Raw genomic sequence first — 14,263 nt, 5'->3', positions numbered from 1 at the left:
AGTTTTACTGACATGAAAAGAGTCACAATATCCATCTCCTTATCTTGAATTGAGTTAAAACCAAATCACCGCAATGTAGCCCCACATTAGGCAACGTGTCTTATCTTTTGTTTTTCACTTGATATAATGTGACTGTTGGGAGAAAACTGCTGATTATCCTAGCCTGCCTGACCTCCTCTGGGAACAGGACTTTGTGCAAGGCAGAACAGACCCATAGCAGATCACAGACTTGCAGGAGTGCTGAGCTTTGTGCATTTTATCACTTTGCTTCCTCCTCATTTCCTTTAATCCTGGCTCCTTTATCTGAGGCTGCTGGTGTGTAAGTGACAGCCTGGTACGCATAGCAGCGTACTAAAGGAGTTTCATCAGAACTTTGTCCTAACGTGTGCTGGGTACAAGGGATCAAAAAGATCTCCCCGCAGGACCCATTCTCAGATTCAGAAGTATCAGATCCAGAGCATGCAGACTCTCAATGAGGGAAGAGTCAGTAGCCATTACAGAGGGCATCAAAAATTCCCCATGTGTGAAAGGACTTGAGAAGCTTATGAACATGATTATATGGTGGGGTTGCCTTCAGTATCAGGAGACAGGACTTGATGAGCCTACAGGTCTCTTCCAATCCTATGTCTTGTGTTCCTATGTCAAAATGGTGACTGGATTCTGCAACATGGAACCAGCATCACCCTTTGAAATTTTATACGATCTTTAATGCCCCGCCAAAGAGAGCAAGCAGCATTATTGACACCCGCGGGACAAGAAGTAGATTATAGGTAGTTCTGCCCCATACCCAAATAGCCACAAAAGAACAATCTTTGTCTTCTAAAGGTGGGGCCCCTCCACTATGCAGCTCAGACGAAAACCCCGGACTAAACTGGCTCAGGCTAACTCAGTTTAAACAGCTTTGGCCAGCCAGTGAATTCCCATTTTCATACGTCGGCCAAACTGCATCTAAATTGAGCTAGTCTCAAATAGTTTTAAACCACATTTTAAGTCAATTCATCAAGCACAGTTCCCAGCCCAGAATATAGGGCTTCAGAAAAAGGCATGGGGCTACCAGCTAGTTTTGGTCGGTCATATGACTCTTTAGAGATGACAAGGATGACTGAAACTGCTCACTCCCGTCCTTCATCTCTACCTGCTGCTTTGGTTGCTCTGTTCCCTTCCCCTTCTCCTTCCTCTGTATTTGCTTTCGGTTTTGGACTCATCTTTCCATTTGGGACGTGTCCCTATCCTCAGTGAATCATATTCTGCTTCCTATGCTCACCTCAAGTCATCATTATAATACAGCATGAACCAATAAGATCTTAGCTGCACCATTGCAGAATGGCTATTTTAGCAAAGTAAGTAGTGTCTGGAGAGCACCATTTAATTACATCAGTGAGCCCATTAACACCTTATTAAAAACCAGTGCTCTGGTAGAAGAATCCATCCAACATCTGTAGTTCATCTCACCAGTATGCTCTCTCCTTTAGGAATTGCAGCAGATCCCTATGTCAGAGCCTTGGGCCTCTGCAAAAATCATTTCATTCATGTTAAAAATGACAGTTGTAGGGTTACAGAATCTGCAAGGGCCTGATTCAAAGCTGATTGAAGTAAGCAGAAAGGCTCCCATTGACTTCAATGGAGCTGGTTCCAAAGCTGTAAACAACTGAAACAGGTTTGATGGAAGAGAACAACATTTTGCAGGGTATTTCACTTGACTGAAATTGCAACATTTTGGAGAACCATCCCTTTGGGGCCAGACATTCAGAAATGTATCTGTGCAAGGTGTGCACAATGGCAGGACTGGTAATTGTGTGCATGCAAACCTGACAATGTGAGCCTTTGTCATCAGAGGGACTGTAGAAAATGATAGATTCTTTGTGGGAAGAAATACTGTGCTGTCATAATGCATGGCATGGGAGGAGGCGTAGACTGATTATTAATTAGTGCTCTGGTTGTTTCAGTTTCAGATAAGCACCACTTTAAGAATGAGCAGGTGATGTACAGGTTTCGGTATGATGATGGAACGTATAAACCAAGAAGCGAATTGGAAGATATCATGTCCAAGGTACTCGATCTCTCTTGCAGGTTGGAGCCTGATAATAACTCTGAATAACAGTTATAAAAAGTGTCTTTTTTACATCTGTTTGGCCATGACCAGCACTGTAGCTCACTGTTCAAAGCTAGTAAAACCACCATGGTAGTGTAGGAGACATCCTCCCTCTCATTCCTCATCTTGCTCACTTTTCATGCCATTTTGGATTATTCTATTGATTAGGAGAGAAAATGAGGCCTAGTGATAAATTATTATTATTATTATTTACATACATCATGGCTGCACCCAAAGCCCCCAGTCAGGATGAGGGTGTGAATTCTGTAAAAACGCAATAGGCTAATTTATACTAGCCAAAGCCTCCTTCCAGTTTAAGAAGAGAGGTGATGTAGCAATGGTGTGTAGATATTTAGGTTTTTTTCCTGATACTTACATATATCTAAGGTGAGTTCCAGTGATCCCCATCTGCCCCTCAATCTGTTACTAATTGGCTGGTTTCTTATGGCCTTCACTTCAGAGGTGGTTCTTGAGGAAAGGTCAGGAGGAGAAGAGGGGTAATTTCATGGGTAAGAAGCAGCATAGAAGAAGCTGAGCTGGTTGTGTGAGAAGCTGATGTACAAGGCTGCTGTTGCTGGCAGAGCAAAGGAGGTGGGGGTGACATAATAAGAAACAAGTGTGGAAAAGCTGGCAGAGAGGTGAGAAGGTACTTGGAGGTGAAGACAAGAAGCTCACACTTGGTAAAATTAGACTAGGGAAGCCAGCGAAGGGGGACTCAAACAGGGGTGTGATTCAATCAGAGTGATCTTAGCCGCTGCAGTTTGCATAGGATGGAATGGGGGTGGGTGCTGGAAAGGAAGATGTTAGAGGTCGAGAGCAGAAGTGAAACCTCAGTGCCAGGGATGGGAGAGAGATTGTTGGAAGTGGAAGGGGAAAGAGAGGAGAAGGAGAAGAGTTTCTAGAAACATTTGATCAGTCTAACTCCTGGTGAGAAGATCTTGTCCAGGGCCATACTACTATAGTTCCAGAGCTGCTATAGCTATTCAATATGGTTTTTAAAAAACACTGGATCTGGTGCATAATTATAAAGCCACATTTGTTTTGTTCCTTAGGGTGTGAGGCTCTACTGCCGACTGCATAGTCTTTACACTCCAGTGATAAAGTAAGTTCTGCTTGTCTGTTGTGTCTGACTTTCTTAAGGGGATAACATGCTGCCATTTGAAATCTTCTCTCTTTCTCCCTATAACTTGTAATGAAACAGTTTGCTCAGTTTATCCAGGCTCCTTTGCTACCATCCCATCTCCACAGCTGGGATTAGCAAAGGTGCTTCTGCTGAAGAACCGTAGAACTGAATTCAGGAGGGCTGGTATCAGGGCCATTCTGGAGTCTGCTCTCTCTACCCATTCATCACAACCCTTAGCTTTAGAGCATTTATTTACCCCAGGTATATTCCTGAGTTTAGGGTTAGAGTGGGCATATTAATAAGTGATGCCTGAATCAGGAGAGATCATGGAGGTGCATCTGTTGCTGTTGCTTGTTGCAGGCAGTATTGTTTGTTTTGTTAAGTTATGTAAACTTACTCAGAGGCTGAAGTAAAGGTCTCATAAAAACCCATGAAGGGATAAGTCCTGACTTTGGCAAAAAACTCTTACTGAATTCAGCAAGAGGATAGCCTGGATAGGGGCTTTGGAATTTAACCTTGTGTAAACAAATATCAGCTCAAGGCATAGAACTAATCGAGGTGCACCAGTTAACCTGCTTCCAAGACATGGGCTTTTTAGCCCTTAATGCCTTAATGGAACATCCAGATCCACAATTACTGAAGACTGTGTCATGAGCCTATTTGAGGTTCGGAATGAAGCGTTTGGATATCCTGTTCCGCTGCCCATGGTTGAGAATGGGACATTTTCACTCACAGGAACTTTCTGTTTTAAGGTTCATACAATTTTGATGACAAAGAATAACCCCTGGGAAAAACAAATATAGGGTATGGTTGGAGTCCCAATTTGATCAGAGTTGACCTCCTGTCCCTGAGTTGCTCAGGAGATGTTCCAAGGCGAAAGATACTTTTGGCATGACAATGCTCTATCTGCAGAATGGACACACTTAATCATAATTCTGCCTAACTGAAGAGACAATTACCATGGAGGGTGATGCAGCTCTGAGTAGGCAAAGTGGCAATGTGTGTGTGTTTGTGTGTGTGCCTCATCCATTAAGAAAGTAATTCATATGTAAAGCGGAAAAAGTTAATAGTAATGTGAGCCAAGAAAAAACGTCCCTGACCTCAGGGTCCCTACAACATCAGATGGATTGTGCTGGATGCAGCAGTCTCATGAGATAATGATCAGCAAGGAAGAAATAACCACCACAAGTCCATCTCGTGGCATTTTAACAATGCACCATTTTTGCTACCAGGAGATTCTCTAGCCATCCTTTTATTTCAAAATTAATCCAAGTTTATGATGGGATGGAATTAAATGGAGTATGACCTGGTACTGTGAAAAATTACAGCCACTGAAAACTTTGGGCTCCCCATGGATAGACTTACACTTTCAAAACTCTCAGACTCTTCTTTGAAGCCCACCGTCCTTCAAACAAACTCTTCTTACCATCTGCCCAGGGTGGACTGATGTCTTCCACTCCTGAATCTCTGATCCTCCTGCTTAATGACAAGTTTCAGCCTGTCCCAGCAGGCAGAAGCCTGGCACCATTCAGCTGTTCGTTGCCCCAATACCCACCTGTACTGCCTTTCGATCACTGCTGTGTCTGGCATCTTCTGATCCTACCATTCCTGCTGTCATAAGCTCCTGGTTGAAGAAGCTCACTTTTCAGAGCATGCTTAACATTCTAAGAAGCTGGGAAACCTGCTGAAATTGGAATATCTGGGTGTAAATGCCAAGAAGTATTGTGGGGGAAACAAGAAGTCCTTGATTTTATGACTCTGTGGATATTCCCTCTGTCACAACCCTAATCCGTTCCCTTTACTGAAAACACACTTGCCTCAACACAGCATCTGCCTTTGCAGTTTGTTCCCATCCACCAATGATTTTACAAAGCCTTGAGGCAAAATATGATGGTGCCCCACTGGCAGCAGAGCATGTCTTATTTTGGAGGGTGTTGCCTGAACAGCAAAGTATGTGAGGAGGGCATTGAAAGAGGAAATAGTTAGATTTGTGGAAGACCAGCAATAGATGATTGACCAGCTAATGATGGTAAGGGTCATAGCAGGAGTATTTGTTTATTCCCCTGGCACTAGTGTGTGAGTGGTAGACAATACTTCCCTGTGTTATGGGGGCAGTAGGTATCATGCTACTTTAATTTGTCTCAGGCAGGGCAACTGGCTGCGATTCAGGCGTTCACACAGATATGTTTCCATATTTTGGCCATCACTTGCAGCTGATGCGTCAGTGAGTTTAGGTCCAGACATCCTTCCTGAGAAGCATTTAACTGGCAGCAATGAGCAACTGGGCCTTGGACCAAGAGCTCAAAGCCAATGAAATGTTAGCCCTTTCATCCCAGTGTCAAAGCTTTCACTGTACACTGCTGACTAACATTAAAATGCGAGGAGCCACCTCTCACAATCTGGAAAACCCTGTTCATTAGAGCTCAATATTTTCATGCTCTGCTTTATTATTCTGACATTTCCAAGCACATTTGCTCATGATAAGTGTGTGAGAGGGGGAAGGTGCCCACAGAACTCCCACAGCTTTGTGCTGGACTTAGTGCATTACTGGAAGCCAGGCCAAAAAATGTGTGTAAACACTATGGGGAAAGCTTTTGTTCTGAGGCCACACACTTCTGGAAGTGTCACATTATTTTTTCAGGTTCTGGAAGTGGTACTTCCCCTTCTAATTTCTTACTCTCTGGGTTATGCAAACATGCAGGCTGGAGTTATTTAAAACAGCCAGACACAGCCCAGTCGCATCTGTAGGTGACCAGTAAAGGAAAAATGTGGGTAGGGTGAATTTTAATTTTAGATTTTTCTTCTTTGTCTTTAAAAAAATCTTTTGTATAGTTTGGTGCTAATGAAAGGGGCTGAGTTGATAGCACCAGAGAGTAAAATCTTCTCTTGAGCTATAGAACAGGTACATCCTGGCAGTAGCTGTGAAAGTTTCTCCCACAAAGCTGTGCCAATGGACCTCAAAGCTGAATTGGAAGGACCACCTCTGGGCTGAGAGGGGAATTCATCCTCCGTGGCCCATTCAGCAGTTGGCCTCTCTGCTGAGACTGCCAACAAGAGCAAGCCAATTAATGCAAATTATCTGCAGTAATGGCTTTTGCAAGGTGGGCCAAGGAATTGGATCAAGTTCACCGAACTCATTTCACCCAGGCCAGTGAACAGCCATAAAATGGAAACAGCTTTCATTCACTACTGCCCTGGGATGTATTTGATCCAGTGACCTAAAGGTAAAAGGCTTTATATCCCAATGTCGTGAGCCACCTAATCCCCCTTGCTTTAGAGACTTGAGGCAAATTTATTTTCATAAAGACCCAAAGCATCAATTATTTCCATGATCTTGGACCTGGAATGGACAAAACCTCTAAGGAGCAGTGAGTTATAAACATATTTTCTTTGTCTCAAGAATGGTGCTGCACTAGATGAGAGCAGGAGTGTAGAGGTACTGGACCATATTAGAAATCCTAAGTACTGGCAGTTATAAAAAACACTGTGTTTGACCTCTTCTCCCTTGATATGGTGGGAAACAAAATCTAAATTCCAAGTTTCAGAAAAATGTGGATCTGAAGCTGAACATATTGTTGATCTGGAATATGTTTCTCATCCAGGCTGTGAGATCTTCCCTAGTTTAAATCTTGGTCCTTTCTTCTAGAAGAACAGAGTAGCTTCTACTTTTTAAAAAATTTATTTAATTTAGTTATGATGCTACACAAAACAGGGATGGTCTAGCTGACCTCGTAGGTCTTTCCCATCTATAATTCCTTTTCCTGCAAAAAATACAGATTGTAATAATTTACTCATTTATCCAGCCTAATCGAAATGTGTACATTTTTATACTGATGTTTCTTATTTTCTTTGACCTAAGAGACCGAGACTACCACTTGAAGACCTACAAATCAGTCATCCCTGCCAGTAAACTAGTGGATTGGCTGATTGCACAGGTAGGAAAATGTAGATAAATAGTACTTATGTATATTGCTGTCATGCTATCATTGACAGCTTCTGAGTTGCAAATGCCTGTTCTCATGTCCTGGTGAAACTGTAAATAAGAAGAGGGCAGAATTATCTCCTGTAAGTGTAAACAAACTTGTTTGTCTTAGTAATTGGCTGAACAAGAAGTAGGACTGAGTGGACTTGTAAGCTCTGAAGTTTTACATTGTATTGTTTTTTAGTGTAGTTATGTAACAAAAAAAATCTACATTTGTAAATTGCACTTTCAGGAAAAAGAGATTGCACTACAGTACTTGTATGAGGTGAATTAAAATATACTATTTCTTTTGTTTATCATTTTAACAGTACAAATATTTATAATAAAAAATAATATACACTTTGATTTCAGTTACAACAGAGAATACAATGTGTATGAAAATGTAGAAAAACATCCAAAATATTTAATAAATTTCAATTGGTATTCTATTGTATAACAGTGTAATTAAAACTGTGATTAATCACAATTAATTTTTTTCATCGCAATTAATTTTTTCTGTTAATCGCATGAGTTAACTGTGATTAATCAAAAGCCATAGAACCTGAGTCTCCCTTACATAAAGACCCCTTTATTTTAAGTTCTCATTGATGAAAAGCACTATATAAGAGCTAGATATTATTATATTACCAAAGTGACGTAAAAGGGCATTTGTGTAAATGAGCGTCGGGCCTAGAATGTTCTTCTTCAGAAAGGTTCTTTCCAATTGCATTTGACATCTTTTTACATTAAGGAAACAAATGTGATTGAAGACACACTGTGGGACCCCATTTATCAAATGAAACAGATGAAGGTGGGGGCTACCTATTCCTGCCTAGCAAAGGCAGAAGGAAAGCAGGCAGATTAGAGCTCAGGTTGTTGAATCTGTTCCATGTGGCTTAACAGGGTCCATGGAGAATGGAGGAAAAAGAAGCTGCTGTGGCCAGAAGGGAGCAATTTAAATCAATCTAATGCGGCCATGATTGTAGTTAATCACAGTTCTGTAGGCAAGAGGATGACTCAGAGGTCAAAATAAAAGATCAGTCTTAGGTCTGAAGAAAGTGAACTCATTTTTTCCCCTCCTTTTCCTCATTCTATTCGGTTAATCCAGTCTGCAGGTTTGCTGTTCACTGAATTTTCCTTTACACTTCATGCATTAGGCTTGAATCATCTGTATATAGAAGCTAAATTGATGTGTGTGTGATATGAGAAAAATGTCTGGGGTATTCATTTAGTTAATAGAAACATGGTCAACATTTAACTTCTGCATCTTGGGGTTGGCCCAATTCCTATTCATGTCACTGGGGACATTCCTTTGATTCTAGTGGGAGTTGGATTGAGTCCCAAATTTGCTAAATTAAAAATTAAAAATATGATTTTTTTTCTAACTGGTGGCACTACAAATTCTTCCATGGATATAAAAATCCAGCCGGATTCTTCCTGTTACTTATGTCATTCCTTCCTTTATGAATAGGTCCTATGGAACTTAGTAGTAAATTTTCACTTTTCTATAGTTTTTTAAACTATCCCATAGAATTTAATAGAAAATTGCTTCCATGCTATGGAAACCTATAGGATGGTACAGAAACATATAGAAAGATGATTATTTTCTGTTAAATTCTGCAGGTATTTGATTAGTTTCTCTAGAACTCTAACGCACTTCTGTAGAATTCTATTAGGACTTTTCTATAAGAGCAGTAATAAAGATTGTGTAATTAGAATTTAGCTGGTGGCCTTGTGCATTAAACAGAATAGATTCCCAACTGCTCTTCCATAGCTGTGTTGGCTCTACAGGAATGGAAAGGTGTTTGTATCAATAAAGCAGATGCAAGTTCCAGGCATTGAGGGGAGCATAGGCAGCATGTTGAATGTGGGGGTGATGTCATTTTTATGTGGCCACTTTTCTGACTATAGCTATGCTGTAGGATTTAATTGTCATAAGTGCTCTGCAATTATGAGAGTAACAGTCAGATTTCCAGTTAGACAGTCCTACAGAGAGCAGCCTTCCTATGCACTTGCTTGGAATCCTCACCCCCAGATTGAACTGTTATCTTACAACTGGTCACGCTTTGGATCTTCTACCTAAATATTTAACAGCTGATTTCAATGGGAGCTGCTGGGTGCTCAATCTTTGGAAAATCAGTCCACCTTTTAGTTACCCAAATATGGCCTTAGGAATTTAACTTTAGGCACCCATTTTTGAAAATCTTGATTGTGGTGTCTAATGTGATTTCATAATTAAACACATCACAGAAAAGGGATCTTGGAAAAAATGCACTTTCTGGTTCTGACAAACCCTCTATAGTCAGGATTTTAAGTAGAAAATCATGGTTTGATTTAGAAATGTTGTACAAAAATAGTGAAGAACATTGTTTCCTTTAGATTCAATGACCCAGCATAGTACTTTAAGGATGGAATCTGCCTTCTGTTTGTCATTTTGACTGGAAAAGTCAGGGGGATCTTTCACTAATAGAAGAGCCTGTTTTTCATTTCCTTGGCCCTCACAAATATTCTAAAGATTCAGCAATACAAAAGAGTAAAAGCTTTTTTCCTATAAAAGAAATGATATTTTAGCCATCATTTGAAATCCTAAACCCTGCCTCCTACTTGGAGAATATTGTATTTTCTTGCATCTGTCAACAGTCAAGCTGAATTTGGTCTTGAGCGACACTTAGCTATCTGTACATTTAACCTGCCATTTAAATTTGATACATGCAACAATCTCTTGTGTATCACATGCTCTCAGAATCTGAGCCAACATAGAGCCTCACTGCCTGATTATCAGAGATGCTGAGCACTATTAGCTCCACTGACATCAATGGAGCTGCAGGTGCTCAGCACCTCTATCAGACCTATTAAACTGTGCAACTTGGAATACTAGTAATGCATATTCAATATCAGAGAGTCTTTGTGTGAAAGAGGGACGCTGTGGGATTTCCATAAGCCTGGAGATTTAATGCAGAGCTTGCTTGACTTTTCTGTTAGTTATTTCCTGCTCACAATGGCTGGATTTGGTCTCAATCATCTCCCATTCTGTGTCTAAGGTGTGTTCTGTATTCAACACTAGAACACAGTATTAGCCATGACATTGGAGGGAAAAACATGGCCGATGGGAGATGGGGTATTTATGTCTCATCCCATGGCATGGGGCTAAGTCCTGGAAAATGAAGACTTGTAAGAAAGCCTGTGTTAGGTTTTTCTCCGGTCACCCTCTGTCGGTGGAGGGCTTCAGTGGTCATGCCTGAAAGGAGAAATACCTGCTCCAGCATCAGTGATTGTGTGGAAATTTATAGATAATCCACTAAGCATTCATGCAGGTGAACGGCTGGATCCTATCACCTTCATGTTCCAACCTCATCTACCTCCCACTGACAGCTGGCTGAGAAGAGATGAATATGGGCCCTTCCCATAAGAATGAGGGCTGCTGTAATTGATGGAAGCTTAATAGCTGTAGCTGTGAGGAAAAGGCTCCAACAATCATTCTTGTGCTTTCTTCTGTATCACTATGAGCTGGTCTGTAGAGGCCACTTTCCTGAACTGATCTGTAAAGGCCACTTCCTTCTCCTCCTTCAAATCCCTGCTCAAGATCTGGTTCTATCTTGATGCAAGAAATTAGCCAACTAACAATAGCTTGGTATTGAGTGGCGGTTAAGGAAGGATGAATGAGGCTCTCACCCATCTTTGTAATCCCCAATCCTGGGCCAAGCCAAGGGCCAGTTTAGGTTCCAGAGAAACTCACAGCAGCTTCTGGACTTCTTTAAGCCTCTTCCCCCTCTCCCCCCTGAAACAGCCCCCAGGAGGCCATTCTAACAGCAAGAGATCACCATAATGCAAGGGCCATGTCCTTTTCCCTTGGTCACTCCCCTTAACTTGGGAAGGGGAAGGGGGGCCACAAAGTAGGTGGTGTAGGCTAGCTGTGGTGACCCTGTGCCACATAGGGATTCTCTCATATGAGGAGGATGTTCAGATGGTTGGTTTTACATCCCCTTTGCCTCACCAAAGGCGTGCGAAGAGACTGTAACAGTGGCCACAGGCTGAGCCTTGTAATTGTAGATTCTAGACCTATCCGCCCTCCTTTGTATGTTGCTTTGCTTCTTAGACTGTAAGCAGGGCAGGGACTGTCTCCTTACGTGTGCAGACAGCACCTAGCACATTGTGGGTTCTACTGTAATGCAAATAATAATCACCATCCCAAGACAGAGCACCAATGAGAGCATCCCAAAGAGAGTGCTGCTGGGATGCTAAAGAACAGCTCCTTTTGCTCACGGGTAGAACTTTCACCATGGAGGTGTGTTTGTGTGCATCTCTGGGCATTTCCTTCTCTAGTGTGGGAGTGATTCTCAGCTAGTGTAAACTGGCATAGCTCTATTGACTTCTCTGGAATGACGCTGACTTACACTCGCTGAAGCAAAGATTTTCGTAGGCATGTTTGTAGTGGACAAACCATCCCTTCCTGTTAATTCCTCCATTCTCTCTTCCATACCATCCTTTCCTCTGTCTTAACCAAAGCCTTTCTCTATAATTCAGACAGTTGCAGCGGCACAGGAGCCAGCAAACAGAGCTGTAAACAGGGGAGTTTCAGTGGGAGTTTCCAGGGGGAGGTTGCAGGGGAGACTAAGACAGAGGAACCGACAAGCAAGTCAAGGGATAGGGTGATGGTCTGGTGCCTGCCGGGGGCTTGTGTTGTGTTGACTACCAGGCGTCAGGTGGGAAGGCCATGACTGATACAGAGGCAGCAGTGGAAGACACAATGAGGATGACTGGATGTGGAAGCTGCGGCATGTACATGATCCTGGAGGGGGCGCCTGAAAAGAGCTTTGTCTGCATGAAGTGCCACCTGATAGAGCTGATGGAAGAGAAGATCCAAGGACTGGAAATGCAGGTGCAAACTCTGGTTGAGTTCAGAAGGGGGTTTGAGCAGACGATGGAGCACAGACACGAGGGGGCTGAAGGGATAAGCTCAGATGTGCAGATGGAAGCAGGACCAAAGAATTCAGAGGAGAGACTGCTGGGTGAGGAAAATGGATGGTGGAAGCATGTGACTAAGAGAACCAGACAGGGAAAAGACGGGCCAGTGAAGGAGAAATAGAACTCAGGAACAGGTTTGCAGAGTTGGAAAATGAAAAAGGGGCACAGCAGGTGGTCGCTGAAGGAGAGAGGGCAAGGAAAAAGAGAAGAGCTGATAGTCCTGCAAGAGGAGGGGAGGAGTCAATGGAGGCAACACCAGATATAAGCCCCAGGAGGATTGCAAGGGGGAATAGGAATCGAGAGGACTTGCAGCCGGTGGGTGCGGGAGATAGACCGGAGAGGTGCACTGTCACCAGGAAAAGGCAGGTCTACGTGATTGGGGACTCCTTACTGAGAAGAATAGACAGGCCTGTGACTAGAGCTGATCGGGAGAACAGAAGGGTGTGCTATCTGCCGGGTGCTAAGATACAGGATGTGGACCTGAGGCTGAAAAGGATACTAGCGGGAGCGGGGAAGCATCCATTGATTGTCCTTCATGTGGGAACGAATGATACGGCTAGATACTCTCTGGAATGTATCAAGGGAGACTATGCCAGACTGGGGAAGACGCTTAAGGAATCGAGGCTCAGGTGATCTTCAGTGGGATTCTGCTGGTTCCTAGAGAAGGGCAACAAAGGTGTAACAAGATTATGGCCATCAACAGATGGCTCAGGCGGTGGTGCTATAAGGAGGGCTTTGGGATGTATGGCCATTGGGAAGCATTTACGGACAGAAGACTGTTCTCTCGGGATGGACTTCACCTGAGCAAGGAGGGAAATAGACTTCTAGGATGGAGGCTCGACGACCTGATTAAGAGAGCTTTAAACTAGAAATTTGGAGGAGATGGTTGGGAGATGTTCAGGAGATCTCCACGCCGGAATTTAACCTTGAGAGGGAAGTAAACAAAGTAAGAGGGGATACAGCCGTGGACAGAAGAATTGGCATAAGGAGGAAGGGTAGTGTAGATAACAGACTAACAAGTGATGGTGGTGGTAGAATGTCCATGCCTAACAGGGTACAGAATGTGAGTGAAGCCAAACGGCAAAAATTAAGATGTCTGTACACTAATGCGAGGAGCCTAGGGAACAAAATGGAGGAACTAGAGCTACTGGTGCAGGAGGTGAAACCAGATATTATAGGGATAACAGAAACGTGGTGGAATAGTAGTCATGACTGGAGTACAGGTATTGAAGGCTATGTGCTGTTTAGGAAAGATAGAAATAAAGGCAAAGGTGGTGGAGTAGCATTGTACATCAATGAGGAGGTTAACTGTAAAGAAATAAGAAGTGATGGAATGGACAAGACAGAGTCTGTCTGGGCAAAAATCACACTGGGAAAGAAAGCTACTAGAGCCTCCCCTGAGATAGTGCTTGGGGTGTGCTACAGACTGCCGGGAACTGATTTGGATATGGATAGAGACCTCTTTAATGTTTTTAAGGAAGTAAACACTAATGGGAAATGTGTGATCATGGGAGACTTTAACTTCCCAGATATAGACTGGAGTACAAGTGCTAGCAAGAATAGTAGGGATCAGATTTTTCAGGATGTGATAGCTGATGGATTCCTTCATCAAGTAGCTGAAGAACCGACAAGAGGGGATGCCATTTTAGATTTGGTTTTGGTGAGCAGTGAGGACCTCATAGAAGAAATGGTTGTAGGGGACAACCTTGGTTCGAGTGATCATGAGCTAATTCAGTTCAAACTAGATGGAAGGATAAAAAAAATAGATCTGGGACTAGGGTTTTTTACTTCAAAAGGGCTAACTTTAAAGAATTAAGGAAATTAGTTAGGGAAGTGGATTGGACTGAAGAACTTGTGGATCTAAATGCGGAAGAGGCCTGGAATTACTTTAAGTCGCAGCTGCAGAAACTATCGGAAGCCTGCATCCCAAGAAAGGGGAAAAAAACCAAAGGCAGGAGTTGTAGACCAAGCTGGATGAGCAAGCATCTCAGAGAGGTGATTAAGAAAAAGCAGAAAGTGTACAAGGAGTGGAAGAAGGGTGGGATTAACAAGGAAAGCTATCTTAGTGAGGTCAGAACATGTAGGGATAAAGTGAGAAAGGCTAAAAGCCAAGTAGAGTTGA

The 14,263-nt window shown here is 42.7% G+C and overlaps 1 protein-coding gene across 4 annotated transcripts in view; it reads left to right on the top strand.

Moving 5' to 3' along the window:
* Positions 1-14,263, top strand: part of PREX1 (phosphatidylinositol-3,4,5-trisphosphate dependent Rac exchange factor 1) — a 232,794-nt gene that overhangs the window by 151,235 nt on the left and 67,296 nt on the right. For all 4 annotated transcript variants that reach the window (XM_050917249.1, XM_050917248.1, XM_050917247.1 and 1 more), the window contains 3 exons: positions 1,947-2,050; positions 3,145-3,194; positions 7,075-7,150. In XM_050917249.1, coding sequence (XP_050773206.1) covers positions 1,947-2,050; positions 3,145-3,194; positions 7,075-7,150 — 230 coding nt within the window. The remainder of the gene's footprint in view (positions 1-1,946; positions 2,051-3,144; positions 3,195-7,074; positions 7,151-14,263) is intronic.

This window comes from Gopherus flavomarginatus, chromosome 11 (genome assembly GCF_025201925.1).
Source record: "Gopherus flavomarginatus isolate rGopFla2 chromosome 11, rGopFla2.mat.asm, whole genome shotgun sequence".
Taxonomy (NCBI): Eukaryota; Metazoa; Chordata; order Testudines; family Testudinidae; genus Gopherus; species Gopherus flavomarginatus.
The sequence above is the reverse complement of the archived record's forward strand: the minus strand, read 5'-3'. Positions and strand labels throughout refer to the sequence as shown.